This window comes from Ochotona curzoniae, unplaced genomic scaffold (genome assembly GCF_017591425.1).
Source record: "Ochotona curzoniae isolate NIBS_2020 unplaced genomic scaffold, NIBS_Ocur_1.0 contig_1014, whole genome shotgun sequence".
NCBI lineage: Eukaryota > Metazoa > Chordata > Mammalia > Lagomorpha > Ochotonidae > Ochotona > Ochotona curzoniae.
The window spans coordinates 806,011-822,918 of record NW_024464920.1 but is presented as its reverse complement, the minus strand read 5'-3'; the positions used below and the strand labels follow the sequence as shown (position 1 = coordinate 822,918).

At 56.0% G+C, this 16,908-nt stretch overlaps 1 protein-coding gene across 1 annotated transcript; it reads right to left on the bottom strand.

Moving 5' to 3' along the window:
- Positions 1–1,794: 1,794 nt before the first annotated feature.
- On the bottom strand, positions 1,795–8,571 carry LOC121155396 (tubulin alpha-1C chain-like). The gene is made up of 4 exons (XM_040978697.1): positions 8,486–8,571; positions 4,825–5,047; positions 4,561–4,709; positions 1,795–2,862 (listed from the first exon to the last, which is right to left on the bottom strand). The coding sequence occupies exons 1-4, from the start codon at positions 8,486–8,488 to the stop codon at positions 1,888–1,890; spliced, it is 1,350 nt and encodes a 449-aa protein (XP_040834631.1). The 5' UTR covers positions 8,489–8,571; the 3' UTR covers positions 1,795–1,887.
- Positions 8,572–16,908: the final 8,337 nt, after the last annotated feature.

Genomic DNA, 16,908 nt, shown 5'->3' with positions numbered 1-16,908 from the left:
CAGTCACCCCGCAGCGCCGTGGCTGCCTGGAGCTGGCCAGCCCGCAGGACCACGGAGATGGCTGCCAGGTTGCAGGAGGGGCCTGGGGCTCCCAGCTCCCTGTTGCTAGTTAAGTTCTCTGGGCTCCTCCCTCAGCTTAGTACACAAATGAAAAGCAGTCAGAGAAGTTTTTATTTGCAAAGTGACCAGGTGAAAGTGAAAAGCAGGAGGGGAAAAGAACCTCCCAGGGCAGCGAGGAGGTGAGGTACCTCTTGAAAGGAGAGTGGAGAACCCCAAGTTTCAAACAGGGTCTTGTCCTGGCAGGAACCTGCAGGGGAGATGTTCCCATAGGGGGGTGGGGCTCTCAATAAGGAATTGGCTGGGCAAATCTTTTGCCACTTTAAGGTATGACCGCAGGTTAGATGGTCTCATTCCCACAGGGACACTGCTTGGAAGGACTGTGGGGGTCGTGAGGCCGGGTGGGGCTGTTTTCACACGCCCCTTCTCAGCCGTGCTATTGAAGACCCAAATCTCCCACGGTCACTTTCGCCCCAGGCCTCCTACTCACCATGCTGGGGCTGTGGGAAGAACTTGGTCCATCTGAGCCAAAGCTGAATTTGCAATTGAAGACAGAGCCAGCCCAGGTCTGGTCTTGCCCAGGACTTAAACTCCTGCAATGCTGGGCTCATACACCAATCCCAAGACAGTGCAGGCACAGGGCAGCAGTGGGAGACGGTTGGGGCAGTGAGCACAGCTCATCCCCAGCTCCCCGCTGAAAGCCTCCTCCTTGGCAACCTGGATGGAGTGCAGCCCTAAGGCAGCATTTGCATTCGCCCCTCCCCTCTGCCTCCTGAGAGCTCACTGTTTCACTCTCCATCTTCCCCAGCTCCAACATTTCCAGTGAAAGGCACAACTCTGCAGCCCTTAAGTACTGTACGGTGACGCCTAGCTAATGAGCAGGGCCGACCAGCAACACTGGGGAGGTTATGCAAAATGAGGTATCTGGGACCCCATGTGGTGCCCCAGTGGCTTACTTCCTCACCTTGCACATGCTGGGATCCCATATAGCTGTGTCATGTCCTGGTCCAACCACTTTCCTTCCAGCTCCCTGCTTAAGGCCTAGGAAAGCAGTTGAGGGAACAGCCTTGGGACCCTGCACCTGCCCTGGGAGACCTGAAAGAAGGTCCCAGTTGCTCAGTCCCAGCCATTGCAGTCACTTAAAGAGAATCAACAAGCGCATGGAAGAACTGTCTCTCCTGACACTTTGATGTAACATACATGCTTAAAAGAAATAGAATGTGAAAGCCAACGGAAACCTAAGGATTACAATCTTTGAATGCTAGGACCTGTAGCCTACACCACCTTTTATAAAAGGCAGGGCAACAGCGATCATTAGCCCATTGCGCCAAGTCTCCAAATGGTCCCAGGAAAGCAAGCCTGGAACTCCATGCTCATCTCCCACGTGGGTGGCAGGGACCAAAGGACTTGGGCCACCACCTGCTGGGGGGCTTGCCATCTGCATCAGTAGGAAGCTAGATGACAAGTGGAGCCAGGAGTGCCCACAGGAGACTCTGCCTGCTGTGACACCACTGACACACCCACTTTACTTTCAGCAGCCCTGGCCCTGCACCTGCTGACTCACTCACTGCCTGTCAGTATCCTACTTCCAGCACATCCACCCAGCCTGCCAACTCAGCTCCTGATCACCACTCATCAACTCCACTTGGCATGCCGCATGGCACAGCTGCCAGCCGCATACACGCACACAGGCCTGCACAAGCCGATGTCGTCAGTCACACACAGAAGCCAGCTTGACGTTGACTATGGAAACATCACTATTGCCTTTATTGGCACTTTGGGGCCACAGCGGCCAGCCACACAGGACAGTCTCGGCACAGTGAGCAGTGGCTAATACTCCTCCCCTTCCTCCTCTCCGTCAGCACTGTCGGCCCCCACCTCCTCATAGTCCTTCTCCAGGGCAGCCATGTCCTCACGAGCCTCAGAAAACTCGCCCTCCTCCATGCCCTCACCCACGTACCAGTGAACAAAGGCACGCTTGGCATACATCAGGTCAAACTTGTGGTCCAGGCGAGCCCACGCCTCGGCCACGGCTGTCGTGTTGCTCAGCATGCACACGGCTCGCTGGACCTTGGCCAGGTCTCCACCAGGCACCACAGTGGGAGGCTGGTAATTAATGCCAACCTTAAAGCCAGTGGGACACCAATCCACAAACTGGATGCTACGCTTGGTCTTGATGGTGGCAATGGCAGCATTAACATCTTTGGGGACCACGTCACCACGGTACAGCAGGCAGCAAGCCATGTACTTCCCGTGGCGAGGGTCACATTTCACCATCTGGTTGGCCGGCTCAAAGCACGCATTGGTGATCTCTGCTACAGAAAGCTGTTCATGGTAGGCTTTCTCAGCAGAGATGACAGGGGCGTAAGTGGCCAGAGGGAAGTGGATGCGGGGATAGGGCACCAGGTTGGTCTGGAACTCTGTCAGGTCAACATTCAGGGCTCCGTCAAACCGCAGGGAGGCTGTGATGGAGGACACGATCTGGCTGATCAGGCGGTTCAGGTTCGTGTAGGTGGGGCGCTCAATGTCGAGGTTTCTACGACAGATGTCATAGATGGCCTCGTTGTCCACCATGAAGGCACAGTCCGAGTGCTCCAGGGTGGTGTGGGTGGTGAGGATGGAGTTGTAGGGCTCCACCACAGCTGTGGAGACCTGGGGGGCTGGGTAGATGGAGAACTCCAGCTTGGACTTCTTGCCATAGTCGACAGAGAGGCGCTCCATCAGCAGGGAGGTGAACCCAGAGCCGGTCCCCCCACCAAAGCTGTGGAAAACCAGGAAGCCCTGCAGCCCCGTGCACTGGTCAGCCTGCAAAAGACAGTTCACACATTTGAGTGTGCACATCCCCTGCTGAGAGCCACCCCCAACACACAGATTGTGACTTCAAATTTGGCTGAACATTTCCCAAGAACAGCCATCAAAGAGTTTCTAGGTGTCCTGATGTGGACAAAGGTCAGCCAGCTCCCGGGAAGGGAGTGGGCAGAGGGCCTGCTCCAAAGCCTGTCTCAAAATGAACTCTTCCTTTCCTCAGCAGACCAATCACAGGCCTGCAACAGGCCCGAGAGAGGCCTCTGCTGCCCCTGCTGTGGCCACAGACCAAGGGCACCTGCTTCTCAGCCACCAGAGCCACTGGAGGACAGGCCTGGGAGCCCTTGGCCTTTGCTTTCCTTCCGTCTGGTGGACGGAGGTGCCAGGCCCTGGGCACTGGTGCACTCCCTTGCAGTGCGGCTCTGACCACACTCACTCTGCACCTCGGTGCGCTCAGGGAGAGCTGCAATCTCCCCCCTCGGGTGACTGAGAAAGTCAGGGAGGCCCGAGCAGGGCGCATCCGTCCCAGAAGCCGAAGGTGAGCAGCATCCAGTCCCTGACAGCACAGGAGAGATTGCTATGCTGAGAGCATCAAACCTCACAGGCCACTATTCCTGGGTTAGTGCTCACACCTGGGGACACTCGCTCACAGCTGGCTGAGCCCTACCAACGTGCGGACAAGGTGCGGGGCAGAGCCTGGTGTCACCCGCTTATGGAAGCACTGCCATCACCGAGGGTTTCCACGGACATCGTAGTGAATGAACTTCGCCCCAGAGCCTCACTAGTTTTGTTAAGGCTGTCCGGCCCCCAGGCAGGTGCTGGCTTCCAAGTCGCTCTTGGCGCTGAAGCTTGATTCCCAAGCCTAGGAACCACCAGCCCACCTTGCCCAAAGCGGCAGAGAAACATCTGTGAGGAACAGGAGGCTGGAACCTGGGTCCGTCCCGTGGTTTGTGGGAACTGACTGGCTGCAGTAGGGCCTGGTGTAACAGCTGCCCCGGCCCGGCTGCACACCGGGCTTGGCTTGGCTGCTTCAAGCTGCTCGCATACCCCAAGGAGCATGGACTCATGGCAAAGATCTTGATGAGCATGCTCCTAACAGCGTGTTCACACAAACGAGGCTGCCCTCAAGAGGCTGCCACAAGCAGGCCACGCTGCCTGGAGCTCCAGGGGAGGAGCCAAGGCCAGCTTTGCAGAGGAGGTCACACCCTTGCTACTGTCCTGAGGAGGGGCCAGTCGCCACTCTCAGCTACTCAGTGCTAATCAAAGTTCAGGCCCTGGCTGGTTCTCATCGGGGCTGTGCCAGCTTCCTGGGCTCGGGACTTCCTGTTGCACACCAAGCACCAGCCCAGCTGCTTTACATGAGCTTGGTCAACAAGTGTAGGAGTCAGCCACCCACGCACAAGGCGCAACAAAGATGCCCCATAAAGGAGCGTCGCATGGCTGCGCTTGTCAGCATCCTGGCAAGGCTCGGGCATCTCGCCTTGACTCCAAGAACACTGAGCTCGCTGCACACGGGGGGGCCGAGTCGGCCCGAGGAGACACAGGCAAGCAGGCAGAGCAGCACTTCCTTCTGCCCATCCCCGAGGAAGGGGACCCAGCAGCCCGAGTCTCCTTCAAGGACAGGAATCAGAGGAGAGGTGGTTCCTCTGAGAGCCCCAGACAAGCACCCACCCGCCTCACTCAAGCAGCTGCACTCACCAGCTTGCGGATGCGGTCCAGGACCAGGTCGATGATCTCCTTGCCGATGGTGTAATGCCCGCGGGCATAGTTATTGGCGGCATCTTCCTTGCCCGTGATGAGCTGCTCGGGGTGGAAGAGCTGGCGGTAGGTGCCAGTGCGAACTTCATCTGCAGAGGGGAAGCAGATGGGCCACCTGTCACGGACCCCGCCCCTCCCTGCGGCACCAGGGGCTCCCCCAGCACACACCTCCTGGCCAACCCCCCACACCCACTGGCAGCTTACCAATGACCGTGGGCTCCAGGTCTACAAACACGGCCCTGGGCACGTGCTTGCCAGCGCCCGTCTCGCTGAAGAAGGTGTTGAAGGAGTCGTCTCCTCCCCCAATGGTCTTGTCACTTGGCATCTGGCCATCGGGCTGGATGCCGTGTTCCAGGCAGTAGAGCTCCCAGCACGCATTGCCGATCTGCACACCAGCCTGGCCCACGTGGATGGAGATGCACTCACGCTGTGGCAGGGAGAGAGCAAGGAGAAAATGACACCCTGGGTGAGACACTGCTCAGTGACTCACGCCCAAGTCACTCAGCAACCTTCCAGGCTGATGACCACCTTGCTGCAGACTGCCCTGCCCAGGTCACTGTTTCACAAGCCTTCCTGCAGACCTCATAATGAGAAGCTGCTCTGGGAGACCAGCGCTCTGTTAATGAGCTGTCAGGCAGCCAGGCCCCTGCTTTGTAGTCACTGTAGGCCTTCAAGGTAGGATCTCCACAATCTTGGGAGACCACAAGCTCTTCTGCCATCAGGAGTTCCCTTAGTGCCTAAGGCAAAATCCCCCTCTGGCCAGAGGATTCTCTCCCATTCAATCCCCAGCCCTCTGTCCTCCAGTTCTCTCAAAGACAGCAGCTTCTCCTGCCCCTTCAAAGGCAGCCTAAGCCAGCACACACTGACTCAGGGAGAAAATGCCCCAACACAGCAGTTCGCCCTGGCTGAAACACCCCATGAGAGGCAGCCTTGCACCCCGCGGGAGGACTCGGCTCTTCAGGGAGGAGAGTAACCATGATGCCCAGGGTGAGGGAGGGAGGGGAGACTGAGGTGTGAGCCAGGAACCCCTTACACAACAGGGGAGGGGGCACTGGGGGCAGCATAGAACCCTGTTTTCCTTTACTTGCTGCCGAGCAGTCTTGGGGAAGTTGCCTAATCGCCCCCCCCCACCCCCCGCTTACACGCACAAGACAGTCACCACGGACAGGACAGTCACTACGAACAACAGTCACCACGAACAGGGGGCTCAACAGGGAAAGCGCAAGGCACCTTCTCTCACTGCATCATGGATCAGGTGGGCGACACGGGACCCCTGCTGAAGACCTCTGAACGCCAGCACCAACAAAGGGCCCGTTACATTCCCAAGTAATGGGATTTGGAATTTGTAAAAGCTGCTCAATGAGAAACACGCTTAAAAAGGGACCCACAGTGCTGTGAGGTGGAACCCAGAAGGGAGCCCGTTCTGGGATACTGCACTGCTATCTAGAACTCTAGACAATTGTTGGGCCTAGCCCTGTAACCTGGTGACTTAAGTCCTTGTCCTTGTATCCTGGCTGCTGCACTTCCCATCCAGCTCCCTGCTTCTGGCCTGGGAAGGCAGTGGAGGACAGCCCAAAGTGTTCAGACCCTGCACACACATGGGAGACCTGGAAGAAGCTCCTGGCTTTAGACGTGATCAACTCTGCCGATGGCAGCCATTTGGGGAGTGAATCGGCGGATGGAAGATCTTCTTTCTGTCCCTTACTGTGTAAATCTGACTTTCCAATAAAGAATGAATCTTAAAGAAAAAAAGAACTTGCTAAAGAAGTGCTAAGAATAAAATGCAGCAGTAAGCATGTTTCTGAAGCCTTAAGTGCCTGTTCATGACCTGAGATAAGGACACCTCTTTCCTGCAAACCTTTGCCTTAGGATCAGCTGCTGCCCACTTCCACCCCCCATAAAACAATCAAGGCCTCCCAGGCCCAAGGCAAGCACAGGATTCCCTGGGGCTGCTGACCCGGGCACAGTGCAGGAAGAGCTGGCATCTATGGTGACCTGGATTGGATCCTGGAACAATTCCACAGCTCCCCTGATCAGGCAGGCCCAAGTCCACAAAGGGCTTCCTCTCCTGCAACCCAGTCGAAACTCATCTGCCAGGACTGACTTGACTACCTCTCTGCCACATGCGAGAACTGGCAGCACCGGGTGCTGGGTAAGCCATTTCCATAACCAGTGCTGGCTGTGACAATGGGCCAGCGCTGTAGCACGGTGAGGTAAGCCTCTGACTGAGGTGGCTGGGTACAGCACACTGGCACAGGGACTCCGTCGGCCTTGCATCTGCTGGTTCACATCCCAGCTGCTGCACTTCCCACCCAGCTAGCTCCTCACCAGTGGCCTGCGAAAGCACGAGAGGATGGGATAGCCTTGGGACCCTGCACCCATCAAGCGGGAGACCTAGAAGCTTCCGCCTCTTGGCTGGCTCGGCTCCAGCTTGTGTGGCCACTTAGGGAGTGAACCAGCAGACACAAGATCTCTCCATCTCTCCTTTCTGTAAATCTGCCTTTGTAATTAAACAGAAATAAATGAAAACAGCAGAGAAAGGCTCAAGTCTTTGGACCCCTGCCCCCACGTGGGAGTCCCGGAGCAAGTTTTGGCTTTGGATGGCGTCAACTGCAAACACTGTGGCAACTCAGGGAGTGAACCAGCGCAAGGGAAATCTGCCTCCCTCCAGGTCTCTCTCTAGCTACATAGAGCTTTGGGAAAAATAAAGCTGAGGGAGGAACAGGGCAGAGAGGGAGAGCGCTCACTCCCACTGGCTGCTACACTCCCCGAATGACAACATCCTGGGCTGGGCTAGCCCCGTGTGGATTCCCCGTGTGAGTGGCAGAAGCTCAACCCCTTGAGACAACACCCGCGGCTTCCCAAGGCTGCCCAGGTAGGAAGCTGGCACTCCGAGAGGAGGCAGGACTGGAACCCAGGCCCTGAGACCGGATGTGGGCCTCTGATCAGGGACATTTTCATTTTATTTTTATTGCAAAGGCAGATATACAGAGAGGAGGAAGAGACAGAGAGCAAGATCTTCCATCCTTTGATTCACTCCCCAAGTGGGCTAAAGATCAGACAGGAGCCAATGAGAATCAGGAGCCTGGAGCTTCTTCCAGGTCCCCGACGCGGGTGCAGGGCCCCAAGGCTTTGGGCCGTCCCATGCTTTCCCATGATGTGGGCCTCCGGACAGGGAGTCTTAACGCTGCCCAACACTCCCTGACTCGGGAATCGGTTGAGCCAGCAAAATGTCCTCTGCCAATTTGTTACTGTGATCTGACTTTCCTTCCGCGAAGATACCACTTGACACATCCCACCGGAACACTCGCTAAGACTTCCCACGGGTGCTCTCCCAGGCAATTGTTTCCACCATGCCCGAGAGACCCACAGCGATGCATACCTGGCCTACACGCCCATGCTGCTCACTCTGACCCTTTAAACACCCTTTTATGGACTTGTTCTTTGAAACCTGCCTCAAGTAGGAAGTTTCGGCTAGAAACACCCCCACGAAATGAACAGGAGAAATGCAGGCTCGAACACGTGACGGCTAATGACTCCCTTGGGCGAGCTCAGGGCGCTCCTCCCCGCCCAGCCCCGCCCGGGCAGGTGACTCAGCAGCCAGTCCCCGGGCGCGGGAGGGCCGGCGCACAGGTCAGCCAGGTAGGGGGCAAGGTGAAGCCACTGGCGACTTAGGGGCACGAGGACCTCGCTTTCTCCAAGGGCTCGGGGCCCGCAGTGAAGGCGCCCTGACCCTCCCGGGACCACCCCACCCTCCCCGGGGGTGCAGGCAGGACCCGGGCCGCGCGGGGGCCAACCCGCACCGCAGTCAGCCGCGGGAACCGCTCCCCCCCGCGCGGCCCCAAGGCGTCGGAGCCCCACTCACCATGGCGGGAACGGAGCGGACGCGACGGGTCACAGGAAGAAAGCCGACAGAGACTCGAGAGCTCCCAGTGCCAGACCTCCAAAGAGTCCGCGGGGAGAACGCAATCCGCACCCCGCCCGCAACCAGCGGACTTTATAGCGCGCTGCCCCCGCCCCCGGCCACGCGCCGCCAAGGCAGGTCGGGACCCCGCCCCGGGCCCGCGCACAGGCGGGGCGCGCAGCGGGGATTGGCGGCCAAGAAAGTTCAAACCAAACTTTGGGCAGGCCCGGGTTCGCGCCCCGCCCCGCAGCGGGAAGGGAGGAGCCGGCGGGGCCGGGCCGGGCCGGGCCGGCGTGGGAGGGCAGAGCGTCGGGCCGGCCTTGGGGCTGCGTGCGCCCCAGGTGGGCAACACGCCCCCCAGATGGGCTAGACTCGCCCCGGGTGCTGCGTCCCCCGCCCAGGGCCCCGAGGCGCGGCGTGGGTCCTCGCGGTGCGCCCTAAGCAGCCATGCCTTTGCTCCTGTCTTTCCTGGCCTGTTCTCTTGCTGCTTCTGGAAGCGCCCATCTCTGCCCGCGCTTGCCAAAGCTCGCCTTTGCTCCGGGTGCAGAGCGCCCACCCTCCCACTGGCTCGAGGCTCCAGGCCCTGCTGGCCTGTATTTTTCAGGCTCCCTCGAGCCCAATCGGCTCAAGGTCACCCAGGACGCCGGTCCCTGCAAGACACGAAGGGACTAGTTGGGCACTGCAGGCAGGTAACCCTGCTCAGCCTCGCCACCCCGACGTTTCAGTGCCCTGGTGTGTTGGGCACCAAGACACTGGTTCTGCAGACAGGAAAGGGTCGAAAGAAGCAGACACTCCAGGCTCGCTGTGGCCTCAGGCCCTGGAAGGTTCTCTGCTGCGAACTGCTGAGTGCCCTCCCTCCCCCCCCCCAGCCTCACCCCGCTCCTGACCCCCTGTCCGCCCTGTGGGTTTGGGCCTGAGGCTTCCTTGCCTCCAAGGGCTCACTTCTCAGAGCCATCTGCCTGGCTTATAATCAGCTGTGTTTGCCTTCTGGGCAGCTCCCTCCTGTTATCTTGGCTCTCCAGCTCTTTAGCCAAGTCTGTGAGATGAGATCCTAGGGAGACAGACCCAGAGAGGAAAAGGGCTTGTCCCTGGGAGGGGGAAGCTGAGGGCTTTGGCCTGGAGTGGGGGCGGGCAGCAGGTTCCCAGGGGGAGCAGGCAGCAGGGGAGCCTGCTCTAGGGTCCCTTCCTGAGCACTCTTGGGGGCAAGGGGTTCTGAACTTGGGATGCAAAACAGTTTCCAAACTGCAGTCTTCCTTAGCATGAGTGGTCAACTATTGCCCTCATCCTGCGGGTGTCTTTTCCCTAGTAAGTTGAGTAAGGCTGGAGTTCATGTTCAGATCCAGAGATGGACGCAGAATATAAAGTTCAGCTTAAAACAAGCTTTGCTGGATGTGCTCTGGGGAGAGGCTCACAGGATCAGTACAGACAGCAGCCAGGGAGGTGTCTCCCAGGGCTGTAAAGGTGAGGTTTGGGGGACAAAGGAATGCACCTTCTGTGTTGCCTTAGGTTCCTTTTGACCTTGGTGTGTGCACCACTGCCCCCTGGGAGGGCAGGTGTGGCCTTATCAGGCACCTTTCTAAGCCTCCTCCTGGACTGCCCACACCTACCCTGGCTGGGCCTGACATTCCAACCCTGGCTGGCTGGGCTGGGGGAGGGCTGTGGGAGTCAGGGGAGCAGATGGGTGGTTGTGTATTTGGGTGTAGCAGCCTTTGATTGATGGCCAAAGGGGAGACCTCTTGGATATGTGAAAATGTGAGCCAGAGGAAGCAAGGCGTGAACATGGTTAGGAAACCTATAAAGGTCCCAATGCTGGGGCCAACCAAGATGCAGGAAAAAGTTCCAGCATTATATATTTATATATGAGCTTCTCCAGGAGTCTTCGGAGGATGTGGCTCTTCTCCTCACTAGGCTAGATTTATTAGTATAGAAACAGCATTCTTGGGAATCCAGGTATGTCGGAGCAGCGGGCTGGTGTCTGGATCCCCCAGCTGTGTGCCTGGGGGTAATGGAACCCATTCCCGGCCAGGCTGGCTTCCTGCTGGTGACCTAGCTCCCCATCCACGAGGCAGGGGGAGGGTCCTTTTCCCTGGCTTGGCCAGTGTGCCAACCAGTGCCAGGCTGTGCGCGCTGGCCGACCGGTGGCAAATTCTGGGATCTTGGGTGTATTGAATCATGCTTAGGAACATCCATGGATAAAGCCGTGGTATGTGTAGGTGAGGAATGAATCCTGAGGGACATGCAACGACAGGGCCACTGTACTGCAGGTGAGTGGGGGGAATGAGACCTGGTGGTTTGGAGGGAAGAGACCTGGAGATCTTTATGGGTCAGACTGATGCACCAACCCACATGGGAGTCCTAGCATGGGCTTGTTAGCGCAGGGCATCACTGGCCACCACACGCAAGCTATGGCTTTGAGCATGTGTGGCAGGGCTACATCCCGGTACCTGACAGTGAGTGTTGAATCGGGGGATGGGTAACATTAGATTGGACCATGACACCAAGAGAACCAGGTCTGGGAGTGGGTTGTGTGGTGGTTATGTGGGTCCAACCCTGTGGAAGTACAATTCCCACTGGTTAGCTCAGGAGTTGGATTGGTGATGGGCTGAGCTGGGTGTGACCATGGAACTCACCGATGCTCACCGGTACTGGGGCTGGGCACAAGTCGAAAAGTCGAGGCTGCAGCACCTGCATGTGCTCCCCGCTTGTGGCCTGGAAAAGCAGTGAAGGACAGCCCAAAACTTTGGGACCCTGCACCCACGTTGGAACCCCGGCAGAGGCTCTTGGCTCCTGACTTCAGATCAGCGCAGCACTGGCCATTGTGGCTGCTTGGGGAGTGAATCAACGGATGGAAAATCTTTCTGTCTGTCCTCCTCTCTGTATGTCTGATTTTGCAATAAAAATAAATCAATCTTTAAAGAATAAAATTAAAAAAAAAAAACAGTGCTTCTTGGGTCTGGAGTGATGGCTCTGTGCTTAAATCCTTGCCTTGCACATGCCAGGACCCAAACGGGCACCAATTTATGACATGGCTGCTTCACTTCCCATCCAGCTCCCTGCCTGTGGATCCGGGAAAGCAGTCGAGGGTGGCACAAGGCCTTGGGACCCTGCACCTGTGTGGGAGACCTGGAACAGGCTCCTGGTTCCTAGCTTCACATCAGCTCAGCTCTGGCCATTGCAGTCACTTAGGGAGTGAATCATCGGATAGAAGATCTTCCTCTCTGTCCTCCTCTCTGTATATCTGACTTTGCAATAAAAATAACTAAATCTTTTTTAAAAAAAGTTTCTAAAAACTGATAATAAAAATATGATGGCTGCTTCAGAAGCTGAGTGATAAAGGGCCAGAAAGGAACTGTGGGCGGGGATTGGAGGGCTGAGAAGGGCATCTTTCCCAGGCTGCCCCTTGGGTTTCGGGTGCCTGGGAGCAGGTAACCTTAGCCTGAAGCCAGGGCTGAAGCCAGGCCTGCAGATAGCACTCAGGGAGCTGTGCTCCTGTGCCAGCGGGCGCAGGGCTGAGTAGGCTGAGGGTTCAGGGCCCAGTGGGCTGAGGGTGCAGGGCCCAGTGGGCTGAGGCTGCAGGGCCGAGCGGGCTGAGGCTGCAGGGCCGAGCGGGCTAAGGGTTCAGGGCCCAGTGGGTTGAGGGTTCAGGGTCCAGCGGGCTGAGGCTGCAGGGCTGAACAGGTTAAGGGTTCAGGGCCCAGTGGGCTGAGGGTGCAGGGCCCAGCAGGCTGAAGTGCGGCTGTCAGCTGCCTCTCCCCGCTGATGATCTGTTGGCTGCGACCATACTCCAATGACCCAGAAACAACGCAGATGCATCCTCAACCTAAATACTGACAGGAAGCTGTGAAATAGAAGGATCTGGGCCTGGCAGCGTGGCCTAGCGGCTAAAGTCCTCGCCTTGAATGCTCTCGCTGGTTCTAATCCCGGCAGCTCCACTTCCCATCCAGCTCCCTGCTTGTGGCCTGGGAAAGCAGTCAAGGATGGCCCAAAGCCTTGGACCCTGTACCCGCGAGGGAGACCTGGAAGAAGCTCCTGGATTCTGGCTTTAGATCGGGACATCACTGGCCGTTGAGGTCACTTGGGGAGTGAATCATTGGACAGAAGGTCTTCCTCTCTGTCTCTTCTCCTCTCTGTATATCTCACTTTGTAATAAAACAAATAAATCTTAAAAAAAAAAAAAGAGAGAGAGAGAGAGAGAGAAAAGAAATAGAAGGATCTTCCAGGCCATCACGGGTACTGGCCCAAAAAACAAGATATGTTGTGGGCCAGACCCACAGCCCTGGGTGCCAACACAACTGGTAACAGCAGGTGACATATGGCCCTGACCTCCAGAGCTCAGGTGTTTTGTGATGCAAAAAGACCTGGTCTTTCCGTATTGCTTGTAGCACCACTGAGCATTCGGAGGGGATTCTGTGTTGTGAGTTGAGCAAATTATCACCAGGAAGGGATGGAAGGCAAGTGGTTAGGCGCTCTGGGGAGTCTTTTATTCACCACCAGCACTAACTGCTGGACTGTCCCATGCAGCCACACGTGGAAGAACAGAGCAGCCCCAACCAGCCATGTTCAGGGCTGTTTAAGGGACAATCGGCCAATCAACTAAGAGAAGCATTCAGTTGCCTACAGGGGAGGACACGGTACCCAATCACTTGAAGCATCCTGCACCCTGAACTGTTTAATTCGTAAGAGCTGCATCCCACCTAGCAGGAGCAGCGGGACCAAGCAGCCACATCCTGCCAGTTCTGCTTCCAGAAAGCGCTATATCCAGTCAGCTTTCTGCTTCCTGCCTGAGCTGTAAAAGGAAAGATCTCATCCTGGAATGAGATAAGCGCTCTCACTTCTCTTTCAGAACATTCCAGAAGCCAAGGCTATGGCAAAGGTCAGGTGATGGACGCGTCCCAAGGGTGTTCCAGGCGCTCTAGCCTACTGTTGCCATTTTCTATTGTCTGGGCTGTTGTCACAGTTATCAGCAAGCTTGGTTAATCCAGATTCCTGGCCACACCCTCATCTTATCTGTTGTGACCTCTCTCACACTCTGCAACACCACCTTGGTGCAGGGACCCAATGCCTTGGGCCATCTACCACCACTTTCCAACCAGTGCCCATGTAGGATGACAGCACTGCAGGAGGCAGCTCAGTCAGCTGTGCCATGGTAGGACTCCCTAAGCTTTTCTCTATTAAGTATTAGGGGCATGCATAAGCATAGATGCTGGCTGGGGTCTGTGTGATGGGTGTGGAAGACAGGAAGGTGTGAAGAGTGTTGTTCCATTGCAGGCAGGGCCGCAAGGAACTTCTCGCTGTTTGGCAGGGCCCACCTGAATGCAGCTCTGCCTCCCTTTGCATGGACCCGGACAACCCCGCTGAGAATTCTATAATCTATTTAGGCATTGTCTGCCTCTGTGGAGTTAATGTTTACTACCGATGTGAGCTTGGAAGTTGATGTTGCTGATACTGTTTTAGCCAAAGGGCCTTTTATTATTGCTGTCCCCAGGCGTAGTGGGAACCAATGCTTAGGGTTTCCCTCCCCCATTGACCATATGCTAATCAAGGGTGTTCTGTCCCCAGGTGTAAGTGGGAATCTATTCTTTCCCTCTTTCTTTGATCTTTAGGTCCCTCCTTCTGTGAAGTCTTTCCTTCCTTGATTAACTCAAGACCAAGCTGTAGATTGAGGATTGTGGTAGGAATGTGTTACTGATTGATATGCACCATCTATTGAGAACTTTTTCCTAACACGGGGCCAGGATGAATAACATCCTGGCCTAAGGTGAAACAAATGGCAGTTACCTTTAGAAACACCCACTTGACCATGATGTAGAGAGTTTGACTGATTTTGTTTAAATAAAGCGGACAGCTTTTGTGCATCGTCCATTATGATCATGAAATCCTAGTGGTCCGTCTTCCTTTCCTCTTTGTGCCTCATCCACGCACCCTTCGCGAGTTCCGAACTCGCTGGAGCTGGATTCCGGCACTTAGACGCCTGATGCAAAGTATGAGACTTCAAAAGGAGCAAAGCTAAGGGACAGAGAGCTGGGCTGCTGGGTGGCAGGGTGGCGAGCCAGGGCTGTCCCGTGACGCATAAGAGCCTTTGAGGGGTGGCAGCCACTGTGAGGCCACGTGCCTGGGCAGGTGTCAGACATCCCAGTCTCTTCTTGCTGTGGCAATGAGAGAGGAGTTAGACTGGGCAGGAGTCAGTTGGGGTATTCTGGGTCCCCAAGTCATTTTCTCAAATATAAAATCCCCCACCATGTCAGATTCACCAGAGCACGTCTCTTCCAAGGGACAAGGGTGCTATTAGCATATCAATTCCCCACCTGAAGTATTGGCCATCACCTCCAGCCAGCAGGAAGAAATGATATACATCTGCCCAAGGCCTGGAATGTCCCAAATCTGGCACCTCTGTGGCCTTTTGTCCCAAGGCCAGGTACCATGGAAACCAGGAATTTTCTTTGCTCATGGAGAAACATCTTTGAGGGAAATCTTTAAGAGGTGCATTCCCCACCATTAATATGGGTTTTTCTCTTCCTGCCACTATGGCAGAGCACTAGGCTTCTTTTCCTCCTGCCACTATGGCAGGGGGTAAGGGTCCTTTCCATCTCAAAACCCCCTCCCGTCGCTAGGATGGGAGTCTCCACAGCTTTTCTAATAAATCTTGCTTTAAAACTAAACTGTGTCCGCGCGAAAATTCTTCTTTCCTGTGAGACAAGAATTGAGGTTGCTGCGGTATTCGGGGTCAAAAACCCTGCAACAGCAAGATGAGTCCTTCCCTGGCAGGAAGGAGGCAAGAGTTAGGCACACGTCAGCGTGCACCTGCCGCCCCCTGTCCCAACCAGGGCCAGTCTTTCAGAGCACTCAGAGTCTGCAGTTGGCATTTTCTTTCAGTGACCAAATAGAAGTATGCCAAATATTTGGGGTGGGATCTTTCAATTTCCCTGGTTTTCAATGTCGAAATACCAGCTGGATGTTAGGAGGAGAGCAGCCCAATTTCCAGGGTGTGAAGACACCCTCCGTGGCTGACTTTAGGCTACCAGCATCCTGTCCAGCCAAGCCCATGGGTTTCCAGCAAACCTAGCAGCAGCCTGCAGCACAGCAGAGGGCAAGGGGGAAGTGGGGCCACCAGGACAGAAGGATCCCAGGGGACTCGGATCAGAGAGAAGCCCAGTGTTTTCCAGCAGGGAGAGACAGGCTCTGACAGGCTGAAAGCCGAGCTCATCTCAATAACAGGAGACCACTGCCCTCTAAGCTTCTTGACCGTGTATAATTTATGCACTGATAACATTAAGGTGTCATTGTCCTGACAGCAGGGGCAGGTGCAGAAATATGCAGAGGAAAGGGGAGGGGTTATTCTGGGGCTCCTGGTTCCCAAGATCTTCCCCTGCCCCAGCGTGTTAGCATGCAGCCCATAAAGCCACCAGTGGGGGGCGCCCACATCCCGATCAGAGTGCCAGGGTCCTGGCCGATCTGCTTTTGCTCAGGCTTCCTGCCATTGTCCCTGAAAAGCAGAGGTTTGTCAGAACCCATTAGGTCACTAAGACCTAAGACCACCCCTCCCCCCCGCGCCACCACAAACCTGATGACACTGGATAACTAGTCCAAAGGCTGGTGGAACGCTCAGCACCTGGGACTCTGCAAACTGCTAAGACGGCAGGTCACCAAGGAGCCACCTTAGCAGTGCCCATATGGCATGCTGCCCCTGCCCCAACGGGCAGCTTCACAGCTCAAAACACAGGCAGGCTCAGGCCCTCCCCCAACGTGGTCCTCCCTAAAATAAAATCTTCCTCTTTTTTTATTTTGAAGATTTATTTATTTATTGGAAAGTCAGATATACAGAGAGGAGGAGAGACAGAGAGGAAGATCTTCTGTCCGATGATTCACTCCCCAAGTGACCTCAACAGCCAGTGATGTCCCGATCTGAAACCAGAAGCCAGGAGCTTCTTCCGGGGCTCTCACGCGGGAGCAGGGTCCAAGGCGTTAGGCTGTCCTCGGCTGCTTTTCCAGGCCACAAGCAGGGAGCTGGATGGGAAGTGGAGCTGCGGGGATTAGAATAGGCTCCCATATGGGATCCCGGGTGTGTTCAAGGCGAGGACTTTAGCTGCTAGGCCACGCCACCAGGCCCCATAAAATCATCTGTTTTAACTGGCCTCCTCTCCTGCTTTGAACTTTATGTATGTGCATTGCTGCCACTCACAGGGGAGACCAAGATGAATTCCTGGCCTGACCCATTCTTGGCCATGTCGTGGGAGTTTACCAGCAAATGAAGGACACATCCCAGACACTCTGCCTTTTAACAATGTAAATTAATTTTAAATTAATTAATGTTAGGATCCAGTGTGGCAGCCTAGCGGCTAGAGTCCTCGCCTTGAAGGCCTGGGACCCTGTATGGGCGCCGGTTC

Excerpts from the sequence above, each read along its gene's own strand:
- LOC121155396 (XM_040978697.1), bottom strand. Across the intron at positions 4,710-4,824 it reads CCTGGAGCCCACGGTCATTG|ATGAAGTTCGCACTGGCACC; the intron begins GTAAGCTGCCAG and ends TCCCCTCTGCAG. Across the intron at positions 2,863-4,560 it reads TGGACCGCATCCGCAAGCTG|GCTGACCAGTGCACGGGGCT; the intron begins GTGAGTGCAGCT and ends TGTCTTTTGCAG.